The sequence below is a fragment of the Camelus ferus genome, chromosome 30, assembly GCF_009834535.1.
Source record: "Camelus ferus isolate YT-003-E chromosome 30, BCGSAC_Cfer_1.0, whole genome shotgun sequence".
Taxonomy (NCBI): Eukaryota; Metazoa; Chordata; class Mammalia; order Artiodactyla; family Camelidae; genus Camelus; species Camelus ferus.
Window position 1 is genome coordinate 12,322,679 of NC_045725.1, and position 25,629 is coordinate 12,348,307.

Consider the following 25,629-nt stretch of genomic DNA (forward strand, 5'->3'; position numbering starts at 1 on the left):
CTGTCAGTAACGTAAGTCAGAATTACTTCTGATTATATACAGAAATCAGCTTATTTTTCAATGGGTCATCATTTCTACAGGATGGTCTTGAAGACCCAGACAAGTGCAGACAAAAAAAGAAAGAAAGAAAGAAAAGAAGCATAAATTAAGTGACTTATAAAGCAAAGTTAATTTAAGGAATCCTTTATTCAGATTAAAAAATACGGAAATAATTCAATTAATTAGAAATTCGTTTTATTTAAACATAACGGAAACTAAATTATCTAGTACAGTTCCTTGCGTATGTAGATGCTCAATAAATGATCACTGAGTGAAATGAATGATCATGAGGCAGTAGCTGTGTGCTCACACAGGACCAAACAAGGTGCGAGACAGCTGAGAAAAACAGGCTTGACGCTGGAACTGCTTACCAAGCAAATGGAAGACATTTGACAGATTTGACAGACGTGTGATGGGCTGTTGTAAATACGCGTCGAATAATTAATCAGCCTGTAGTCCAAAGGGTGCTTTCTCAAACAGGTGATCTTGGGTAAAAAAAAAAAACGAAAGCAAACTTTCCCACCTTATTTTATAAACATAATGTGGAAGAAATGAACTTGGGTTGGAGGTTTAAAAATATGTCTTTTCTAGCATGTGTGCACGCACGCGTGCGTGTGTATGTCTGTGTGTGTTTAAGGCAGCTTCTTAGCATCTCAGAGCCAGAGAGTGATGGTGATGATAAAGTTAGTGATCTGGGGGAGGAGGCGGAAGAGGAGCTGCAGGAGTGGGTACCCAGGCTGAGGCCATGTCGTCTGTGAGCTACCGGGAGGGAGGGAGGGATGGTAGTGGCCGCCACAGGCGCTCAGGCAGGTCAGCCTTCGTGATCCAGCTGCTCAATAGCTATTGATCAGCCACTGTCCCCTGGCACAACAAAGGAGGTCTGGTTCAAGGGAGCACTGCATCATTACTGTGAGTAATTAGGGCTAATGCACTGAAAGCTTCAATCAAGTTTGTTCAAAATGATGCGTAATTTGAAATAACTTCTATTGCAGTCTCCCAATAATGATTTAATAACCACACCAGATAATCGGTACCTGAATAAGTGAGCCTAATTTTTCTTTTCTTCTTCTTGTTGAACTAACTGCTCCGGGAGATTATGTGGTGTGTAGAGAACGCACGAGTTCACTACTGAAACGTTCCCCTGCCCTTTGTATTTAAGATGAGACTGTATTGTCAAGTACGTTACAAATTTTGTAACAACTCCATAAAACACCATGAGAAATATTTCTGTAGTTTTGCATCTGGAAGTCTGGAGCAGTAGTGATGGAAAAGCGAACAGGCATTTCATTCTTTTTCCTCTCTCTCTCTCTCTCTCTCTCACACACACACACTCAGATGCTCTCTCATGTTAAATCCAAGTAGGAAAAAAAAAACATACATCAGGGCTGCTGTCACCAGATGTCACCTGCTCAAGGTGTAGCTCACAGATGACACAGGGAAGTGGAGGGAGCTCAGCTCTTAGCGCGTGGTTTTGTATCTGTTTCGTCTCAAGGCGAATCCATCATTCTCCCAAACTCTATGATCTGCCTTGCTTAAAACGATCAGAGACTATGAGTAAGTGAAAAATATTTAAATTTCACAAGTCTGTTAAGCTTTTAGACATTTTACTTCTAAAGCAAAGGCTGATATTGGGTAAGCCATTTAGTTATTAAACCAAACTATCCACCCAGTCAGAAATGACCGATACCTGTCATCAGGGTGCCAAACCTGAGGCTTGAAAATTATCTTTACAGATTAAAGAGTGAATTCTTAATTCTAGTGGAATCAGAATGAAATTCAGTATTCTAGTAGCTGGAGCAAAATGATTGTGAAAATTGCTTCTAACTCCCAAATTCTAGAATGCCTGATTTTTCTCTTAACCTACTGCCATTTATGGAGAGAGGCCCCAAATGATGAAGTAGTATCTAGGTGCAAAAACAATGCACAGGAATTTAAGGATTGTAAAATAATTTATTTTATTTGTTTTTTTGTCCTATGTGGAATCATGATCAGATACTCCTAACCAAAAGAATGGGGGTCAATTCAGCCAAACATCTTGTCTTTCAAAAAGAACCAATATAGTCAAATAAATGGGCTAGTTAATAGGATCTGGAACATCCAGGAGCCATAAGTATACAAACTGAAGAAGTCTTCAAGTTGTAAAACAGATTTCTGTAAGTCCAGATTAATCATTTAAAATACACAGTAGGAAACATTCAAAAAAAAGATCTAGAGAAATTAAAGCTTTATTTTAAAAACAAATAATTTTCTGAAAAGTGCTACCCACGGGCCCGTGTTGAAGCCGCACAGAGTGACTGTTTGCCCAGCGGGCTCTGCTAAACGGGAAGCCCTTGGAGAGCCCCCTCCCTTCAGCTCTGGACCATGACAGGACCCAGCAGGTCTGCCAGCTTCTGTCCTTCCCTGAAGACCCCTTCACACCGAAACCTTCTCAGAAACTTCCATTTTTTAATTTTTCTTTTCTTTTTTTTTTTTTTTGCCTAAAAAGGAGGAAATAAGCTCTTTTCTGATTTAAACTGGACATCCTAGAAGAGCTGAGCTGTTCCCATGGTCCAGGCTGTAAACATCCCCAAGAGGCACCCAACCCCCCCAGAACTGGCCCCGGCCTCCTTCTCCAACCCCACCTCCTTGGAGATGTCAACCAGCACCAAACTCCTTTGGAATCCCCACTGTCAGAGTGAAACTTTCAAAAACCGAAAAACTCATGTCAAGGATTCATTCACCTCTTTAGTGAGGAAACCAACATGGTGATTAAACTGGTCCAAAAAGAATGGGAAGAAAAGGGTATTACAGGAAGGCAGGTTTTGGACAAAGAATGGTGAGCAGGATTGCTCAGTTTATGTCCTAATGGGCAATAAAACCATAATCTCTGTGCTTATCTTTTCTACTGGAAAAAAATCATTTGCATATTTTCTGGGCAGAAGTCTACAGGTGCCTGGCAGAATCTGGACCTTTAATCAGTGGTGAATCTAGTCAGGGTCCCTTTCCCTAGATAATAATCCTTGGGCGGGCCTGTAAAATGATGCTCTTGGACTCCAAAAGGACATGCACCTTCCACTTGCCTTTTTTCTCTAATTTTTGGCTCATTTTTCTTAACACCACCCCTGGGCTGCCCAACGCTCCCGTCGAATGCAAGTCTTCTTGCTTCCAGTTGTCTGCATTGGAAGCTCAGTGCTGCACTAAAGCAGCTATGTGATCTCAAACCTCAGTGCTCTCATCTGTGAAGTAGGGGGAAGCATGCCCCCTGGTGTAGGGGATGGTGGTGAGCAATCAGTGAGGGCATGCTGGTGAAAATCTTAGCAGAGGGCCTGACACAAACCAAGAGTTCAGCAAACTTGTGCAATTGTTGTTATTATTATTGCTCTTGCTATTATCTGTTTTCCACCCCAGAAATATCCTGTTTCCTTCATCCACTCTTCAAGCTATTTGGATATGTAATTTTTTTTTTTTTTATTATTGAAGTGTAGTCAGTTACAATGTGTCAATTTCTGGCGCACAGCACAATGTCCCAGTCATGCATGTATTCCTTTTCATATTCTTTTTCATTAAAGGTTATTACAAGACATTGAATATAGTTCCCTGTGCTACACAGGAGAAATTTGTTTTCTTATCTATTTTTATATATAGTGGTTAACGTTTGCAAATCGCAAACTCCCAAATTTATCCCTTCCTGCCCCTTTTCCCCGGTAACCATAAGATTGTTTACTACGTCTGCGAGTCTATTTCTGTTTTGTAGATGAGTTCATTGTTGCTACAAGTGGCATTATTTTATTCTTTTTTATCATTGAGTAGTATTCCATTGTATAAATATACCACAACTTCTTTATCCAATCATCTGTTGATAGACATTTAGGTTGCTTCCATGTCTTGGCTATTGTAAATAGTGCTGCTATGAACATTGGAGCATGTATCTTTTCAAATTAGAGTTCCCTCTGGGTACATGCCCAGGAGTGGGATTACTAGATCATCTGGTAAGTCTATTTTTAGTTTTTTGAGGAATCTCCATACTGTTTTCCATAATGGCTCCACCAAACTATATTCCCATCAGCAGTGTAGGAGGGTTCCCTTTTCTCCACAGCCTCTCCAGCATTTATCATTTGTAGACTTTTGAATGATGGCCATTCTGACTGGTGTGAGGTGATACCTCATTGTAGTTTTGATTTACATTTCTCTGATAATTAGCAATATTGAGCATTTTTCCATGTGCCTATTGGCCATGGATATCTAATTCATAATTATTCTTCAAGACTCAGCTTAGATGTCTTCAACTCTAAGAAGGCTTCCCTTATACCCATTTTGAGACTCACCCCTTGGCAAAGCTGGTCGCCACACTACTGTGCTCCGTGGCCCCCGTCAACCCCTTGATCATTGAGCCCTACACTGATGTGGTGTCTGTGTCCCACGCTGCACCACCCACTCCCTTTACTGTCAAGCGTTACTCAACTTTGAAACTCTAGTTTCAAAACTGGGCAAACAATAGCTAATCATTAAATATTGGTCAAAATGCATTGAACAACTGTTTCCTGCAAAAAAAAAAATCTGGTACATGAAAACACATACTTCAACATTGTATTAATTAGAGTTGAGAGGCAATGGTTTACCTTCATTTTCCGTATCAGCACCAGAAACAGCAAACCATCCTGAGGGTGTTCAGCAGAAGAGCCACCTGCAAGGAACCCCGGGGGCCACCAGAATCTTTGGTTCAGTAATGGTAGACCAGCTCCTGGCTAGTCCACCAGGATATCCTCCAGGCAAGACTACTTTCAGGTTAAATAGTCAGCTTAATTGGCATGGCATGTGCAGAGTACATGAGTGTGTGTTTATCAAGAGGAGGAACTTATACATGTATGTGTCTCCCTTCACTCAGAAGTCCAATGGGATTTTTCAGAATGAACTTCTCATTGGAAAACTGGAGATTACATTGGCCTGGGCTGTAACTCAATGACTCTACACGCAAGTCTTTCATTGTGGCCAGAGTACTGGTCTCCTGAGGACAGCCAGCATTTCCTATTGAGGTTTTGTCCTATTCAATGAGCATTGAGTAGCCCCTGAATTCCCAGAATTTGGGGTTATACAGAATGAAAACAATAGAAACAGAATCCAGAAACACTGCTTTTAAGCAATTTATAGTCATATTTGGATGTCAAGAGCCCTGCCCAGTGCTCGGTGATTAGTAGATACTCAGTAAACATGTCTGGACTGGATTTAACTAATGTTTTTTTTCTCTCCAGAGCTGAGATTTTAGGAAAGACAGAAGGTTTAATGACAGGTTGGAAAGTGCTGTGTCTGGGAGAAGTTTAACTCAGTTTGTCTTCTCTGTATGCTCTGTATGGATTACATTCCCAGCCACCTCTTGCCTCAGTCAGACCCTCTTAAAACTAGAGTAATGATAATGATACATTTTATCTTCTTCCCGGTGATCGTATCATTCACGCCTCCACTGCAGCCCAGCGGGAGGTCTGGCTGCGAGGCATTCACACGCAGGGGGAGTCAGGTGCCATTATTGTAATGAGGGGGAGGAGACCTCCCATATGCGAAGTGATTTCTATTAAGATACTCATTTTATATCAAATCTTCGAGCTCCTCTTTATAAATAGGAGAGAATAAAAGGACACTCTTCCAGGGCGGAATTTTATGTGGCCAAGAACGAAAGGGCACAAATATTTTATGATCAGTTTTGAGATGAAAGCGCTGTGCCGGCCTTCTCCATCGGCCCTTCCCATCTCCAGAAGTCTAATTAGATTCTTGGTTTAATGGTGGTGAGATAATTTAGTGGCAACTGAAAGCAATTGTGTTAATGAGAAGGGGGGACAGGGCTTTGGGTTTCCTGTAATTAATGGAGAGTTTTTGAAAACCTTCTTGGTTCCAGTGAAGTTGGCATACTGAGCCCAGCTGTGGGGAAGAGGACAAGATCTTCCCTGATTATTGCTGCGGAAATGGCCTCAGGCAACGTGGAGGAATTGTGTAATGACTGTCATTAAGAATGATCTTTAGCGGTCCAGGCAGGCTGTAGTCAGTCTAAGGGACTGGAGAAAGGTTTAGAGAGAATAGACAGGTGTGATAAAGAGAAAGAGACAAAGAGACAAAGAGACGACAGAGACAGACAGACACAGAGAGAGGTGTAACTCACCCACCAGTCAGCCCCCTCCACTCTACCTTTAAGAGCCCCTGGAGTAATCCCAGAGCCTCTCCCAGAGGGGGTCTCTTTCTCCTGCTGCTTAAATTGGAACTGACTAGACAAGACTGCATTAGAGGAGACTAGACAGGATGCTACAGATGAGGAGAATGAGCCCTGGGAACTGAACTGAATTAGCAGTGTTGCAGATGTTACCTGCCAGGAATTAGGAAAAAACCTGGACTCTTTCTGGCTGCCACACGGATATAAAGTAAAATCTGGATTTGGAATTCAAGGACCAGTGTTACTGTCAGCCTGCAGTACTTAATTCGGTCCCTTAGGTAAGCCACAGTCTAAACGAGACTTCTGAGTTTCAGTGAAATGGGAAAAATAATTTCTGCTTTTCAGGCAGTGGTAAGAAAGAAATGAAACAGCAGATGAAAACACCAATCATATATTCAAAATCATATATTCATATATCACTATTTTATGACCCCACTCATGTCAAAACTGAAGTCATGTCATGTCATGATTTAATCATGTGGAGTCATAATTTAGTCATGTTATGACTCTGATCAAAACACTCGTTAACTATCTTCAAAAGTTTTATCCTCACTCCCTCCTCCAAGTATCCTTATCTCGGGGCACCATCCAGGCCCCCCCACACCCCCTGTGAGGGTTTAATATTGAGTTCATCTTACCAGAACTTCTATGTGGCTTTGCTACAAATTGTCAAATATTTTTCAAGAACCTGCCACTGTGATACATACAAGTAAAGATTAGCCCTTGCCCCTGGGGAGCTTTCATGCTGTTTGGAAAAGGCCTGAGTCCAAAACATGAGATGCTCAAGTACTAACAGAGCGATCATTTAGCAACCAAGAAGTCATTAGTTTCCAGCTGAACTGCGGCACTAAGGGAGTTGGAGGCACTGAGATGATCTGGGAAGAGAAGTTGAGATGGTCTTCTAGTGATGGAGCAAATTAAAGACGCAGACAGAAGCAGAGGACGGACAGGTTTACAACCTCTCTAAGATCGGAGCATATGTGGAAATAGTGACAGATGAGGTTGGAGGAGAGGCTGGGGCCAGAACCTGTATCTGAAATTCTAGAACGAGTCATGGTGACTCTTCTGAAGAATCGTGATAGCAAAATAAAGCCGTGGGCCGACAGCCATGTGCGTTTGTGTTTTAATTGGCCTACACAGGTTTATATATTTTTTATAAATTAACATGCAGATTGTACACGTCAGAAGATTTACGTAATAATCAGGAGTTCTGGCTTTTTGAAACTCAGATTACCTGATGACTTTGGGCTCAGATTCCTACCTGGCAACAACTGATTGGTACAGAATAACGTTTGCCCCTTACACGGGCTGTCTTCTCTTTAGTTTCCGGTGTCCTCTCCTGTCCCACCACCTTCCTTCCTATTCCTGGCCAACCTCACTCATCATATTGGCTGTCTGGCACCCTATAGGGAACTATTAGAAAAGGCATCTGACCTGTGGAAAGGAACAGAATCAAAACAATGTGCAAAAATGTGCAACCGAAGTGACACAGGTAATCTGTGTGATACCTGTGTTATTTAACTCGAATTTCGGGGTGGACAGAGGCCTTTGAAATTGCAAGACAGAAATTTGGTGCAAGAATGCAATCATTAGTAGAAAATGAACAGGGAAACCCATGGTTTCTCACTCCTTGTCCAGATCCTTTGAAACTCACCTTGAACTAGGTCAGCCCTTGCTTGAATCCTTGAGTCCATGACTTCTGAGATATGAGCCCTGGTGGCAATGATTTAACCTCTGAGCTCACAGTTTTCATCTTTATGTGACAGAGATAGGAATGTTATCGTGCAGTCACTATCACAATTAAATGAAGAAATATGTGAAAAACTGTGGACTGTGATGTAGATTCTCTGAAAAATGTCAGTTTCTCCCCATTTCCTGTAGTTTCTCATGAGAGCAGGGGTGACGCCTTCTGCTCGCTTTGTATGTACACAGAGTACATGCCACAAAAATAATCACTGAGGAAGGGAATGATCCAAAAACCCTATAAACCCTACCCCCCAGCAAAGAATGAAAGTCGTTCTTCTCCCCTCTTCCCCAGTCCAAGACTCCTAAACTGTGACATCTGTTATTTTAATATCCTCTGTAAGGAAGTCCGTTTGTTTCACGAGATCTGCTTTGGAAAGAGATGCAAGGCGAGAACTTAGCTGCCTTCCATCTCTCTCAGAGGTTCCCACCTGTTGTTGGAGGCCTCTCTTCCCCGGAAACTGTTACCTGTTTCCTTGAAACCTCTTTAAAGTACGAGAGCCCAGATACAACAGTGAGGGAAGGTGAGTCTGCGCTACCAATGGACAGTTTCAAAAGACAGAGAGAAGGTAGTGAAGGAGGGAATCCCAACGATTCAATGATTCCAGTGACGGCTGTGAACACCCTGTGTGGCCCAGACCCAGGGCTGGCCCCATAAAGATGACAGAGCTCAGAACAAAAGCGAGTCAGCCTGACGTTACCTTTAAATCCAGCAGGGGCTCAGACCAGCCTCCAGCAGTGTTCCTGGGCTGCTGGGGATGGTTTCAATGCTCAGAAACACGCCTCCAAGGGGTTTTCTTGCCTTCCAGCACCTGAAGAGCTCTTGAGAGGACTTTTCTTATTTTGAAATCCAGTTTTTTTTCGGTCAGCGCCTTTTGGGTACAATCCTGGTCTTTGTCTCGTGCAAGTTGCCAGAGTGAAGTGATTTGGGCTTTACATATGGAAAGTTCATTGCGTTGTGTAATTAATGGGAAGCAGACTTTGGGAAGCTGATGACCCCGGCCCTTATTTATGTGAGAGCATATGTCTGTGTTTTGTTTATGACTCGCTCTCCTACTCCGCGCACTGTAACTTGGGTTTGTTTATACTAACTTTTCCTAGAATCCAAGCCACATGGTATATGAGCCAATAATTTATGGTCTCTAAAAGGGAAAGATGATGAATGGGCTTCTTCCTGTTAAATTGTCAAATCTTAAATTGAGGAAGGAGTATTTGCTGCCTTGAGTCTGTCCAAGCTTATGCTTGAAAAAAAGGAAAAGCAATAACAAAACAACAAAAATACCAACAGCAACAAAAAACACCACCACTACACACACACACACACACACACACACCCCAAAAACCCAACCGGCTGGTATAGTACTCAGAACTTGAATGTATCGGTAATTTGCCAAAAGAGCTTGTAACCTCTCCCCAACAAGACCATTATAATTCTGATCTGAATATTCAGCAGTGAAAAGACCATTCATTCCCCACCCCTCCTCTGTCTCTGTCTCTCTTGTTTCTGGTGTTACATAATTAATATGCAATATGGTCATGTCTCCCTTTTCTTGGGGACCCACAGTTTTAACCAATTGGTGAGCTGAGAAATGTCCCAGCCATTTTTCTTGATGGCACCTAATAAGTCCCAAACTTGTTTTCGTCATGGAAATTTCACTTCTCCTATGCAGTGGTTTGGATTTTGGTCTATCTTTCACAGTACTTCAGTGCTTTTGGTTCTAGCTCTAATACTCCAAACAGTTCATGGTGCTCTGGGGAGAGCAGGGAGCAGCTGAACTATGTGAGATACCTAGTTTAATTTGCAGGGATTTGGATCCCCTTCAATAAATCCTTTTCTGTTTTACACACAGAGTTTACAACATAGGTGCTAAGTGTTGGTTTAGGTCAAGTCACGTAGATTGACTGCATTTCAAGTCAGTCTGTGGAGCTCTTTGCTGGTCTCCGGGAGGAGGGTTGGAACTGAGTGCCTAGCACAGTGCCTGGTGCCAAGTGGGCACAATCCTTGTTGTTCCAAGAATGAATAAGAACAGCTAAGATATGGTCCTTGTCCCTTAAGAAAACACAATTTCAGAGAAGAGATAAATGCAGATTAATCCCATAACCTTAAGAAAAGAGAGGCTATGTGAAGTGTTATCAGAGATTTTGCAAGCAATGTCCACGGGACCACAAAGATGAATGCAGGAAAGAGAGTCCTTCTTTTAGGCTTTTAGGAAGAGGACTTGGTTCAACTCAAGTCCAGCAGAAACTGGAAAGCACTGGAACCACACCCAGTATTGTTTTGTTTTGTTTTTGACTTTTTTATCCCCTTCTGGGGCAGGACCATTGCCTCTGGATAAAGGAAAAATGTAAGACTTTTCTTTCCCACTGCAACATCAGATGCAGTATCTTTTTGGATGGAAATAATAGAGTTGGGCATGCACCTGTGGGCTATGCAGAGTTATTGTTTCTGTGGGACATCCATCATCTACTAACCAGACACAAAAATATGCAAAAGTCTAAAGCAATGGGTATAAATTGCTTGCTGGATTTATGAAGAATTCAGGGATACTGTATTGTATAAACTGACTTTTTTTTTTTTTCTTGAAAACCTTCAATAAAGAGAAAAACAATTGCATGTATTGGAGTCACATGAGTCATGTCCAGAAGGAGTTAAGGGAAAGCTGACATGAGGGTATTCAGATTTTTTGGAAACTCCCCAAACCTGAGCACTCTCTGAGAAAAACAAAATTAAGATTCCAAACTTTCACAATAGACTAAAACACTGAACTAAAACCAATAAAATTAAATTTTGCACATTTAAATAGAAGACTTGCATTTAAGCTCAAAAACCACCTCACAGTCACCATGTTTGGTGGCAGTTTATATGAAAATGTTTAAGGGAGTTAATTGAGCTTACATTTATTATGAGCCAACAGTGTGATGCTGCTGCAAAAATTTTTAAGTGCAGGGTTTTCTTTTTGTTGTTTGGGTTTGTTTGGTCTTAAATAGCTCTCATTAATAGAAGTGCAGTGCCTTGTGCATTAGTCACTTTTTACTTGGAAAATCAGTTTAATTCTGGGCACCAAAATTTAAGGTAAGATGATTAAATCTCCAGAGGAGGGTAATCGAAATGGAATATAGTCAGGAATTCATCTCACGTGAGACACAGAGGAAGGAACTAAGGGTGTCTTACCTAAAACAGAGAAGCCTTGGAGGTGTATAACTATTCTTAAACAATCATATTTATTCAGAAGTAAGGATCCTGCCAAGAGATCAAGAAATTTGCCTGAAGTCACAGAACTGAGGTATGAAAAGTCAAGACTAGAACTTCATTTTCCTAATGTCCTCATCAATGTGTTTTCTATCAGACTGTGCACAAAAGTCTGAGTATTTAAGCAAACAAATGCAATTACTAAGACCAGGAAGAAATACAAACACGAATACCAATCACTTGATATAATTGTTGGAGTCCTAGCACGCCCCATGACAAGTAAGGATTTCTTTCATCCGAGCTGAAGTATTAAAAGTGTGAAAATTTTCATAAGATCATGTTTGTTACATTATTCTTTGTTCTTCCTTGTTTTTCTGGCTTTTTTTTTTCTTTCAACATTTAGAAGAGAGAAAGAAAACCTCTCCCAATCAAGTATGAACACTGCACCTACAATAGCTCGAGTATTATATAAGGCGCGGTATTTATGGTTAAGGATACAGCCATGCTGCATTTAAGCAGAAAGAAAAAAAGAAATATAAAGAGCCCTTTGAGAGGGCGCAGCCACCCCCGCGTGTGACCACCCGGCGTGCTGTGAGACTCAGCAGATGTAGCGTCAAACTTTTGGCATTAACTGCGTTTCTAGCCAGCCTCTCATGTTGTCTAGTCAGTCTGCTGGGGCTTGAGCCACATGCAACATACAAAAGCCAAAGCTGATTGAAACAGAATGAGGCGAAATGGCTCTTGAATGCCTCGGTTTACGATTGCCACCACTCGCAGTTCATTCCTCACCAGGCAATCTGACCCTAGAAAGTTTCACCCCCAGAGAAACTCCCAGCCTTAAGAGACTCCCCTGTGGGTTCATCCTGGGCTGTCCCTACTAATAATGTGCACAGAGCACCGTCAGGGCAGTTCTGTCTGCCCCTGTCGCCAGTTCTCCCGTCTCTGAGCTCTGCCCCTCACCCAGCCTTCCCGGGCCTGCCAGGTCCTGGTTATCTTCCTTACAGGCTCCCTGAGCAAATGGGCAGTGTTCTTATTCAGCTCAGGCTCCCTCTGGAGACGAGTTACCGCTGCCTGTATCTGCCCAAAGCCACAGGTACTTTGTCCAAAACCTGGGCTCAGGAAGCGACTGGCGTTATCACCCGATCAGAGAAGTCAAGGATTCTGAAAACCTAGCGACCAGGACCACAGAACCGCCTTACCGAGTACAGGAAGTCAGCATCAAATCCCATTCCAGAAGTTACCCATGCAATTCAATTAAAGATGCTCTTGGGAATATAAAGATGAATGCTACTAGGCTTTGATTTCTAGGGGTTTACAATCTGAAAGAATCTAGCAGGAAATACTCATCAAGCAGCTACTAAGAAGAAGGAGCTGTGCTCTCTTTCTTACGATGGGGACAGAGGAGGACATGCGTCTGTCTCCAAGAAGCGTTAGTGCTTCTGAGGCCGCACACTCACAAAAACCTATTCTTCTAGATTAAATACTGAACGACTGAAGTCTTCAGGAGTCTAGGAAAAGAAAGGAAAACTTTAAAGCAATCTAAATTTTTGATCATGAGGTCATATCAGTAACTTAATTTTGAACAGTTACCCATGTAAATTATGTATTTAGAATACATACCGTCATCTTTTAAAATATAAACTTTAAAAGGTTGAGATACATCTGAAAAAAAAATACTCTTAAAATAAATTTAAATTTCATTTAACTCTGTTGTTAATGAAACAAAAATATTTTCACTGTCATCAAATTTTTATACGAATTTTAACATTATACTGCTTTAGAGTGGGCCAAGTGATCGAGTTTGAGTACTTTTTGAAAACCCTGGGGGTTTTTTAACAGGTGTAATAAAGCAATTTGAAGGTCTGATTCCAAATTAAATTTGTTTCAATATTTGTTAGTCCATATTATAGGTTAAAAGGATATTCCACATAAATGTAGATCCAAAAGGGGAAAGTACATCATTTTGCTTAACTCATAATACTATCTTTTTCAATCCCATCCATCAGTTAAAGCAAAGGATTTTGTTGAAATTTTACTAACCAACTTCCTTTATTAACAGTCAGATGGTCTTGTATATCAAAAGGCATTGCATTTTTTTTTAATGAGTTCAAATCTCTGAAACCCTTCACTTAGAAGTTAATTCCATTTACAAAATTTTTTAGGTTCAGGGATGCTATAGGTTACAATATATCATTTTCAGCAACAAAATTGTCAAACAATGGAAGCACTTCTAATTTCAAAAATGCTGTCTCAATATTACAAGTTTGTTTCTAAGAGCAGTTTACTTTCTTGCCCATTTGACCCTAAAGGAACATTTAGGGTTGTTTTTTTTTTTTTAACAACTACTAGGTAACGTTACTGACAGCCCACTGACAGCACAGAGATGGTGAAAACATTTAAAACCCTGCTTTCAAAGTACAAGAAAATTGCCATATTCATCTTTGAAAATAACAATTCTTCTATACAGTTTGCTACAAGGTAACCAATAAAACCCTGTGCAGTATATAACATAGTTCATGGATATTCCTGATTTCATTATAAAATATTTTTATTTTTTGTTACAGTGTTTATTTATTGTTTCAAGGTCTTAATTGTCTAAAATTAACCATGTGGGCTGAACTGCTGTAGCATTTAGACTACAGGACCTGACAACACCTGAAGGGAATAAATGCATGGGTGGCCCAAAACCCCTTTAAATGCATGTGGTCTCTTCTTTTCCCAGGAACTTCATGCCCAACTGTGACAGGTGACAGACACATCACCTGATGTGCAGCCCAAATAAGGGCATCACCTCCCATTTTTCCATATATTAAGCATCACAATGCTTAACTTCATTCTTATGTTTCAGATAAGCTATAAATAATATAAGTGAAAAATATTAATATGTTTTCCTCAAGGCCCAGAAGATAGTCTTGCTATGGGGAATGTGCACCCCACTTGAAAGGCTGCTGATTTAAAACGGGATCAGATCTGGAGAGGCAGAGAGGCACCCCCACATACCAACATGCAGCCGCACACCTGCCACTCCGCCTTTCCATCAGTCCACTACCCGCCTCACCTCCTACATTCACCTTTCCTGTGGAGAAATGTGAAACTAGCAAAACAAAGACCAGGTTCCTACAAGCCTATGCAGCTGAGATAGAATGTTCTTCCACAATAAACCCCAAAGAGCAAGCATTTACTGTGCTTTAAACAAACTAGTCACCTTTCCAAAGAAACCCCAAATCATATTAAGGTGACTTTAAGAACGGCATGGAAGCACCTTTAAATTGTGACAAATCCCCCACATCTGCTAACCCTTAATTTTAAATTATGGCTTTCAAATTGGAAAGCAGAGGTCTGCAGCACGTGTGTTGGTGACGGGCAGTGACTCTGATGTGCCCTGCTGGACGCAGACCTCACCGGCAGAGGCAACTTGCCATCTTTTTTCAAACAAGCTTTTAAGACCAGGACACAGAAGGTTGAGTTAAATTCTAAGGAAAAAAGAAGAAAGCTTGCATGCCAAGGCAAGTTGCTTCATACATCCCATTGGAAAATAAAAAAGCAGCATTAGGGAACAAGAGATCATTACTGAGTTAAGTACAAAAGTCCAAAAAAAAAAATGTACAGTTTACATGGGAGAATGGTAAACAACTGAATTCCTTTGAGCTTGTAATTGCCGTCCATGTGCTATATACCAGCTCGTGTACTGCTGTGTGAATAACCCTGGGAAGACAGAGGGAAGACGTGGCCTCTGCCTTCGAAGAATCTTCTGCCACAGTGTCAGCATACAAAGCAATTCACACTGCAGCTCTGTGCCTTGACCAAGGTTCATGCTGCTCCAGCCCTGTCCATCCTGGAAGGCAGCTCCACTCCAAGCAGCTCAACAGTCCCCAGCATTTCTCCACCTTCCCAAAGGGACATGCAAACAGCAAGAAAAAATTATAATTAGTCTAGAGAGAGATTTGCCTCACTCTCTGATCCATCCAAAACTTTTATAAAAATTAGGTTATGTTTTGCACATTGCCAAAGTTCAGTTTCCAAGCCATCAGCACCTATTCCTTGGGAACCTTCTCTACAACAAAGCCTTGTTAACCCTTATCTTGCTCCCAGTCCTCGCCCTACATCTATGAAGTGAGTGTGGAAAAAAAAAAAAATCAGTGCTAAGTCCAGTCTTTGATTATCATACAAGATGGAGCAAAAACAAATGGTGATGAGCCAATCATCTGATAACGAGAGCAAAGAGAAAAATCTAGAGCTGGACCAAAACCAACTCAACCATTTGCATGGCCATTTTAAGTACAGAGAAAGGTCTACAAGATGATTTGCATTGCAGAGTTACGAAGAAACAAATTCACATTTTGCTTTGGCCACACATAATTATTCTTTGAGACTAACAAAGAACAGGCAAGATACAGGACAATTATAGGGAGGAGAGAAAATGTGGAATCAATCTTGCTGCAACAGCCCAGAAATTACTGTCTAATAATGAAACAATCTGAAGAGAGAAAAATCTGTTAACATTTAGAGGGACAGTGAAATCATAAGCAATCAGGAGAATTGTGAATATCAAACCCTGCCAAGTCCAAAGCCCTCCTCTCTGCCACTCTAGGATTTCAAAATTATTAGATGAAATAAATGTTGTAGAAAGCCAGCTCACATTTGGTAAGGCAATTGATAATGAGTATAGGAAAGAATTATGGCAATCTTTAAATACAGAAGTGAAAGAAAATGAATAGCATCGAGTGTAACTGCTTGACGTGATAGATGAAGAGAGACCCCGAAGGGCTAAGAGGTTCATCCCAGTTCAGCTCTGTTTCCAGCGGCCCCTCCCCGGACTCCTTCCTGTTCACACACACGGGGTAATGAGCCTGCACTGAAAGTCTGGATAATACATATAGGACAAAATAAAATTCAGATGTTCCGTAGATGGGAAACTGCCCCCCAAATTATAATGTGGAAAAGAAAAAGGGGTATTAATTCTTAACACCTGATGCCCTCAATGGAGATTGGACCATGACATATGCAGTTGGTCACAGCATAAAACCCAAAGCGCTCATTCATTCTCTCCCAATCCCATTCAGCCAGGAGGGTAGCTACCAGCAGGAGTTTTTTAGGGAGGTGATGCATGTCCCTCCCTTGGGACATTTCTTATCCTTCTAAAATTATTTAGGTGAAATAGAGCCCAAGGGTGTGAAAATCGGATATCTCCCCATCCTAAGACTCTAAGAAAGATGTCTTATTGCTAATAATCATTTCTATTTTTTTTCTTTTCTTTTTTTTTTCTATTTCCTTCTTTCTTTTTTCATTTCTATTTTTTAACCACGTTCATGGAAATAGCAAGTATATACCAGAGTAGGTAGAATCACATACTAAATCTCTGTGTTTCCATCACTCGGCTTCCACAACTCATAGTCCATCTTGTGATGGCACAGATGTAAACCATCTCCACCACTGCAGAAATTTCTGTTAGTACTACTCCAGAGGTTGAATAAAGTCCCATGAGCTAACTGTGGAGGGAAGAGATGTTGAAATGTCATCCACCCAGTCTGGCTCACATGTCCTGCACTGGAGTCTCTTCAAACCTTTACACCTGGATGTTGAAAACGAAAAAAAAAATTCAGGGGGTCTGTGTGCTTTTAAATTTACACAAACGGTATGCTTACAAATGCTTATTGTTTGTCTTTTTTATTCAAGTCTTTTTTAGGTTTAACCATGTTGATATATTTATATGTAGTTTATTCCTTTTTCACAGATATGTAATATTCCATTGTTCAAATATATCACAGGTTGATTCATTATCTTCTTCATTAGCATTTAGATTGTTTCAGGTCTTCTGTAGCATACACTGAGTTTCAGGGAGCATCCCTGACCTCTTGTTACACCCAGCAAAGGAGGCCACCTGGCTGTGGGGGTCTCTGGGGCACTGAACAGCCCATCTTCAATTCTAGTGGCTTGCCCATTCACTCTCCAAAATGATTATGGCAGTTCACTCTCCTGCCAGTAGCATGTAAGTGTTCCTACTTCTTTCACAGGTTTACCAACATTAGGTAGTTTCAGACTTTTAATTTTTACCAATATGGGTTCACATACATCCCATAAAGTGTAGATTCAATCAGGGAAAGGAAAGGAAATGGAATGGGGGGGGCAGTGGGGAGCATTAACTTAGCTGACTCTAATATTTTCTTGCTTAAAGAAAAAAAGCTCATATGACCAACAGGTAATGTTTATTAGATGTGAAGGGTGGCTGTGATGGAGCTGGCTGTGATAATTTTACTATTGTTTGAAAGGTGTACACTACTCAGAGTTAATTTTTATTTCATAATTATTTTTATATACAAGGGCTGGATAAAAATACTTGGCAGTATATAACAAATTATTGAATATGGGATTATCCACCAGGTTTGGGATTATCTACCAGATTCCCTTTTTTGTTTGTTTTTTGGCATTTCAGGCTTAAAAAAAATACTGAGAGGGAAAATCCATTGGCTGTATTTGCCCCAAATGTCCTCCACCTCATGGAGTTTTCCAGTCCAGCCTGACTCAGTCAGACGTTGCCAACTAATTGCTCAAAATGACTTACTCTGTACCTAAATGCTGTGTTATGTCCCTCATGGCACTTGCTTCTGTCTGGATGACGTAAACTAAAGAGAAGGAATCTGCCAAGGGAACTGTGACTTGGAATAATGCCAAAAGTCTTGTGGAGTATTTCTGACTAGTTTTCATATCACGAACTCTGTGGACAAGGTAAATGGCTTGGCTCTGACACGGAGGCCTGCTAACTCTTAGTGTCACTGTATTTTCAATAGTTGATTTAAAAATCCAATGTGAAACTCTTAGAGAAGACTAGGACTGTGGGACAGCAATGATCAGTGTGATTTTTCAGTCCAGAAACAATTCTGAAACAGCTTCCACCTACAAGGCACCCCGTAAGGGCCAGAAAGTCCAACAAAAGCTGGTCCCTGCATCCGAAAATGTACAAACAAGCTTTTCCTTTTACAACACTCACTCTGGCTTTGTTCTATTTTGATCTTTCTAACTTATTTTGAAGATTGTTCAGTAGTTGTTGGTTACTCAGTAAGTCTTACAATGACCTTCGGCCAAAAGCAGTGCCATTCTGGCCTGTCCTCGGAGAACTCAGAGCTTCCCACTCCATGAAGCGCGTGGCGTAAATAACTTCAAATAAAACCCTCCAGGAGATGTGTGTCGGGTACAGCATGAGGGGAAATAGGGAAAAGCAGGGGAAAGAACCAAGCGGGAGTGCCTAAGAGTAAGTGATACCGGTGTCCGTGTTGCAGCATTTTTTCCTCGTCTCCCTTGAGATATTTATTCTGCTTCTCTGCTGGTAGTTGGGAAAATATGGGATGACATAGTAAACCACGATGCTAAAATGAAACCCATTTGCTTTCAGGCCTGTGACATTTAATAGAGTTGACATCTTCTACGTGGGCTTCTTTGGGGACGAGCATTTAGTGTAAATCACAGCAGCAAAGAATAAGGACACAGTTCTTAAGTTTACAAGTGGCCAGAGGGAGGAGCCGGTGTGTAGATGGGGCAGCAGAGTGTGAGTGCCTGTGTGTGTGTGTGTGTGCGCGCGCACATGTATGTACATGTGTGCCTCTGGTGAACACGAGAAACAACAATCTGAAGGAGGAAAGGTCTGCCACGTCTTGAAGCCATTCACACTTCATGGTGCCTGAACTTCAAAATGAGGCAGTTCTGAGGGCTATTTAGGGGCAGCAGTACAGGACTTCCTGCGACTAGAAGTTTGGCTCATAAAATAGAGGTGCATCTGGCCACCAGGACATGAAAAAAAAATGTTCTTTGCAAATAACAGCCCAGTAGCAGGGGCGTAAATGACTCAGAAACACCTGGTTGATATTTCCCTTGAGGCTTCCAGAAGATGAACTGGTTAAGAAGGACCTGGTGAACTGGACGTCATCAGGTAACTTGGCAAGTCCAGACCACTGGGGGAAAACGTGGAGTGATGGTGTCATCCCATATAGACTGTCCCTGAAAAAAGTCCTCCCTCCATCAGTGGAGGAGGGTTAGGGATAAAAGAGGTTCAGTTCTGCAGTCAAGTTCACCAGGTGAAGGCTTCTCCTTTTCACGGTTGACGGCACACACGCATGATTCAGACTGCTCCATCCAGAGGGTGGCTTGTTTTACCCATTCGGCATCCTCTCCAAAAAGAGAAAGTCTAGCCTAATGCTAAATTGAATTAGACCAAACGTCAAAGGGCAGAATAAAAAAACTAAAAGCTATAACAGGAAAAAGTCATGGGAGAATTTATATTACGATTCTGACCTTGATTCCCATGGTCCTACATGGTGTGAGCCTCAGTTTCCAAACTTAAAAATGGGAACAAGGGTGGTTCATGGGATTGATGTGAGGCCTGAAATACTGTAAATAGAAATGCTTTGTCCACATCACTTCAAGGGATGCTCGTTTCTGGTTATTTTTCATTCTAGTAACAAAGGATAAATAGTGGGTACCGGGTCACACTGATGGCATTGACTCTCCGTAGTCTTCCCAGCCGAACAGGACGCCAGCTGTCCCCAGGCGAGGTCCGAGGCAGTGTGCATCCTGTGATCCGCTCTTCTCTTCCCTTCCCGCAGCCAGCTCCTCCTTGAAGAGGCGATTCAAGCGGCGCGAGATCGAAGCCATCCAGTGCGAGGTGCGGAAGATGTGCAGCTACACCAAGATCCTGTCCACCAAGAAGAACCTGGACCACGTGAACAAGATCCTGAAGGCCAAGCGGCTGCAGAGACAATCGAAGACGGGCAACAACTTCGTCAAGAAGAGGCGGGGGCGCCCGCGGAAGCAGCCCACGCCGTTCGACGAGGACGCCCGGGACCAGATGCCGGTGCTGGAGAAGTGCGTCGACCTGCCCAGCAAGCGGGGCCAGAAGCCGAGCCTGAGCCCGCTGGGCCCGGAGCCGGCCGCCGGCCAGGACAGCATCATGGCCACCATCGAGGCGGTCATCCACATGGCCCGCGAGGCGCCGCCGCTGCCGCCGCCGCCGCCGCCGCCCCTCCCGCCGCCGCCGCCGCCGCCGCCGCCCCCGCCGCCGCCGCCCCCGCCGCCCCCGCTGCCCAAGGCCCCGCGCGGGGGCGCGAAGAGGAAGCACAAGCCGCCGCCGCCGCCGCCGCCGCCGCCCCCGCCGCCGCAGCAGCCGTCGCCGCCGCCCCCGCCGCCGGCCCTGCCCCCGGAGGACGAGGTGAAGGCGAAACGGCAGAGGAAGGCGCGGGGCAGCGACAGCGACGGCCTTCCCTAGGGCGGGCCGGGCGGCCGCGCGGGCGCCGGGGGGCGGGAAGTGCCGCGAGCCGGGGCCGGGGCGGGACCCCGCCGCAGGGACGCCAAGCCCCTCTCCCCAGAAGCTGGGCAGGCGCGAGCGGGCCGGATGATGGGGTCGAGCCTCGCGGGGCTCTTGGGAAAGCGAAGCATGAGGACGTCTTCAAAAGAAGGCTGGGCTTTCCAGCGGGTGCCCGCCCCGCGGCGCTGCGGCGTGGCCGGGCCCCGGACGGGCGCGCGCGGGAGCCGTCACGGCTCCGAGGGACGGTGGCGCCCCCGACGGCCACCAGGCCTCCCGCCGCCGGGGGGCGCCCTCGGTTCCGCCGCGTTTGCCGGCCAGGAAAATCGAAAGGGAACCGCCCTCGATTAGGAAACATTCCAAGGGGAGAAAAGCTGCCGATTTCTCAACTGGCTTTGTTGTAATCCGCTTCCATTTCATGGGTTGTTACTTCTTTTGGTTTTTCAAGCTCGGGTAGGCTTTGGGGCACCAACATCATCTTCAGGTGACTTGCATCTTTCCGTTAATAATGCAGTTTCTCAGTTGGACTCATGTCATCAGAAGGTGGAATTCTAGTGATAGGCAACCTTAGGACATGCTTTCATATTCTTCTGTGTGTCTCCTCCATCACACGTACACTGATTTTTAGCATCATGTGTTCCTACTTTTTCTTTGCCCATTGTACTTCTGTATACCTTTTCATTAACTTCTTTGCTGCCTTCTTTTCCTTGGTACTCACCTAAGTAATGTAAACCTTACCTGTGTCGCAATGTTCACCCTTGGCATGCTGTCCCAAGGAACTTGGCTTTGAATCCCAGTTATTGTGAAACGGATACTTAGTATTGATAGAGCCTTTTTAAAATAAGTGATTTAGAGCAGCTGAGGATATGTTAACCCAGGTGTCAACCAGGTTATTTTTATATTTAAAACATATCAGCAAGGAATAGGCAGAATAAAATGGTTTTAATGCCCCAAAGCAAATGGAATAACTGACAAATCACCAAAAACTGAAACCCCAGACCCATCAGAAAGACAAGTGTCTAGCAATGCCTTGGTATGTGATTTTTTTCCCCATACAAATAACTAACAAATGTCATTGAAAAAAAGGAAACAAAAAGACAATAGAAGAAGTCCATTATCTCTTTTCTTAAAAGCAAATGGTAGTAAGTGTTCTTATCTGGGAAAAAAAGAAAGAAAGAAAACGCTCAAAGGGTGTCACCACTCCAATCCTATCACGCCACCTTGGACAAAGTATCCAAGTTGTGGTTGCCTTAATAAACTGAAACATTTTGTACATAATGTAATTATAAATCTATCAGTCTGCATGGATGCAAACTGTGTGTGACAAATCGTCTTTTAAATGGTCAATTTCAACTGTACATTTCTCATCCAAGTTGTACTCTAGCCATTGGTTTAGCGTGGACAGATATTCCATCTCTGCTATCCATCTCCACAGCCCAAGTAAAACATGTTAAGAAACTCAGAATGAATATGAAGTTACTCCCATTGCTGTAGACGTTTTTTGAAAGTCAGATGTGGCAATTTCAAATAGGTATTTTCAGTTTCCTCCCTCCCTCCTCCCCTTACCTACCTTAAGACATCAAATACCTGGTATGGTAGATATAAAAAGAGACACTGAGAGACAGAGTTAAATTTACTATTGGGAATTAGAAAATCTGGTTTACCTTCAAACTAAGTTTTTTTTTTTTTTTTTACAGGAAGTTGGGAACAGCTGGAATTGTATGATCACTTTAGAACATGTGATTTCCTTGGAGAGAGATGGATTTTTGTAGGGAACACAGGAGAATAAGGGATAGGTTATCTATGGGAGTAAATTTTAAAATCCCAAGTTAATATGCTTGCAAACATCACTACCCTGTCATGGCATCTATTGTTGGTTGAAATTACCCAGAGTCATCCTGTTCTGCCCTGTCACCATGGACTTCATGTAATTTGCTGCCACTGGGTCAGTTGCATTTAATGCCAGCAATGTGTAAGTTTAAAGGAATGCAGTCTTCTGTTCTTTAAAGCCTGCATCATAGATACTCAGTTTGTGACCTAGATTGACCTTTGGCATTTCGCACAAGTTGAACAGCAAAATCAAACCAACCACTTTCGGTTTGTCACTGCCGAGCCATGTCTGAGTGGTTCCAAAGTCATCCAAAAGGAAGTTTTAAATTAGCCCCACTCCCCCCACCATTGTTACGAAAGACCAACCGGTTTCATTTCAATTAAGCCATAAAGAGATTTCCCTCTTGTTGGATTTTGAAAATAATTCATTTTAATCTTTTTTTTTTTTTTTTTTGCCTTTCTTCCTTCCAGTGTTGTACTATTTCCCCAACCAAGTCTGTGAAAAGACTAGATCTTGCAGGGGACAATGAGCTGGCACTCTCTAAGCGTCTTAAAGAAGGACCTAAAGCTTAATTGGCATTAACCTCTAGTAGGTGAGAAATTTCAAATAACTGTAAGTTACATTAGAATTTCCAAACCAACGAAAGGTATTGCAAGAGAGACAGTGCAGTGTCGCACGGTATACGTGAATTCAGCACTACAGTTGTCATGTGAGTTAAATGCAAATTCTCTACATTTACGACGCAAAGAGTAGATTGGAAAACCAAAACCGCAGAGAGCAAGAGACAGGCTAACCAGCTGTTTGGAGGTGGAAGCAATCCCGTCCCCTGCAGAGCTTCCTTCCTATCTTTCCTGTCCAGGTCCTCAGTATCACATTATTTGTTTTTTTCTTTTGCTTTTCATTAATGTAAGTCATCTTATTGGTACGACCATTTTCTCATTTTCTAACTACCCCGTTTGCATTAGCCTGTCCTTTCCTGTCCAGACCCAGCATTGGGCCAATCTAATTTGACATCTCAGTTGCAGAAACAGGATGAGAACCCAACTCACCTGACCCGCGTTGTTTGAGCTCGCTGGCCGCCCAACACTGCCTTTGGTGGCTGCATTCATATTTAGAGAAAATGTCACTTGGGATGCACAAGACTCTGTAAACAGCCCCCAAAGTATTTCATAATAAGAAAAATTCCTTTATTTTTTTTTTTCTGGAATACTTGCCTTCAGCAAGCAGGCATGAACCCGCTTCTAAGGAGCCTGATTAGGGGTTAGCAAAGGAAAAAATTGATGTAAAAACCACCTTGAGGGTGATGGTGGTCTCTGATCCACTTTCCTAAATGGCCCTCATCCCCAACTAGGAGAGCAGAGTTTCGCTTCGTCTAACAGTGTGGCTCTGGCTACAACCCAAGGAAGACAGGGCGGAGGAGAGGAGAGCGTGTCAGGGCTGGCTCATGCTTTGGCAGGCCAGGGACTCAACAGCCACTGACAGCCCCGAGTAGGTGACTGAGGGCCGGAGGGATTAGCATGTTAGCTTGGCTGCTGTCCGCAGTAGGAGGCCATGGTCGATGGCAGTCAGAATTTGTGTTCTGCACATTGCTGGGTCTATAAATATGATAAGCAAGTGGTGACAGAATTATACTATAAGGTGATGTACTACATGGAGATCATAAAGGATTTGGTTGTAGGACTTAAGTAGAAAATCCCACTCTTACAGCTTATTACCCAACAATATTCAGATAATGAGCTTTTGGAGAATATTTTTTCCCTGCCACTAGGAAGATTTACCTGGGAACTGTCTAAAGTCTAGACATACATTTCCAAAGCCTTTAAATGCCAACTGTAGCATGGAGAGGGGGGTTGGCAGAAGCCGAAATGCCTCAAAAGCCATTTAAGTGTTACATTGCAGGATTCTCAGTCCTTCTCATTATGTAAAAGTAGATAAATTTAGACGTTATTCTTAACACTACCCTATAGTATCACAAAGGTCCAAATGCCAGAGCTTACAGATAATGTCATCGCAGTGCCTAGAAACTCAAACTGTAACATACCGTAGCATTTTCTTGGTGTTTTTTAAAGTTTCTTTCCACAGTACCAGGCTCCCCCTGCCTCTTGTTTCTTGGAGAGTTTGCCCCACTAATGAGTCTGCCTCCTTTGTTGGACTCAGTTGCTTGGGGAACAGTCTTAGAAGCACATATCAACCAAGGAATAAACTTCCTGAATATCTCTTGCCCACTTGCCCAGGTATAATAAACACTAAAGGGGGGAAAAAATTGAAAAAGCTGCCACTGGTCAACACAGAAGGGCAGTCCCAACTTAGGTTGGTGTCTTTCTTTTTCTTCCTTTTTTAAAAAAAAATCTATTTCTTAAATAATAAAAAAAATGCACATGATGTGTTAAATATGTATATATATATTTCAAAAGAAAAAAAATGGGGCACAGGATTGTCATACAAGTCGTGCTGGCTAATTTTTAGTTTGTATTCATAAGTGGTTTTTAAAAGCCTTTTTTAAAGTGTAATTTGCATGTTCAACTTTGATTGTATGTAAACATATTTTAGAACAAAAAATGTATTTGTATTTTATTGAATATAGAGGCAAGAAAAATTGTACATTGTTTGAAATGTTCTTTTTGTAACAGTTTTTATTCATAAAGCATTTTTGTACATTTAAAATGAACACGGACTTGCTGTTATTTGAGGCGTAGATACATCTGGCATGTTTCTCTGTCATGCTCCTCCATGGTCTTAGATGTTGGGTTTTAAACATTTTTTTCTAAAAGAAAGCTCAGTCTTTTTCGCTACCAGATCAGGTTAGCACAGTATAGAGCACTTAACTATTAAAAAAAAAAAAAGTTAATCCTATTCATATGTTATTCATTGTGTGAAATTAAAGACATTCAATTCAGTCTAACATGAGTTGTGAATTCTTTTGTTTTATTTTCCATCTGGTTCACATCACTCAGGAGTTTAATAGCATTTGGGGGTCTTTGCTCACACCAACTGGATATAGAATCATTGAGAAAATTCTCACCAAATTTCTGCCTTTTGTATGATTCTGGGAAGTATATTGTAGGCCAAGATTTGAGTCTGATTTACTGGGTTACTGGTCAGAATGTATTACACTTGGACATAAAGCCAAGGCTAATTCAAAGAACCAGTCAGACCTCTGCTGAAAGCAATCAAAATGCATTGTAAGATGCTGCAGACCTGTCCTGTCCTAAAGTTTTAGAAGAATGTTATGGATGGGGGATTAAGCCTTCTTACTGAATATCCCATGATGTCAGATAGCTGAAAGATGGATCCCTGGCTGGACTTAAAATTTAACTGGAGTGATGGGAAAGGCTATTTAATGAACCACAAACAGTCAC

General features: G+C 42.4%; 1 protein-coding gene and 1 long non-coding RNA gene across 4 annotated transcripts in view; one reads left to right on the forward strand and one right to left on the reverse strand.

Annotated features, from left to right (window-relative positions):
• SETBP1 (SET binding protein 1) overlaps positions 1–25,172 on the forward strand; it is a 363,259-nt gene extending 338,087 nt beyond the window's left edge. For 2 of the 3 annotated variants that reach the window (XM_032470524.1, XM_032470523.1), the window contains exon 6: positions 19,745–20,403. In XM_032470524.1, the coding sequence (XP_032326415.1) occupies positions 19,745–20,403 (659 nt within the window). Of the gene's footprint in view, positions 1–19,744 lie in introns of all 3 variants that reach the window. The other variant, XM_032470525.1, reaches the window with a different exon arrangement.
• Positions 14,868–19,746, reverse strand: LOC116660627. Its single transcript, XR_004316205.1, has 3 exons — positions 19,622–19,746; positions 16,500–16,719; positions 14,868–15,034 (listed from the first exon to the last, which is right to left on the reverse strand). It is a non-coding gene; the product is annotated as an uncharacterized LOC116660627 (long non-coding RNA).
• Positions 25,173–25,629: the final 457 nt, after the last annotated feature.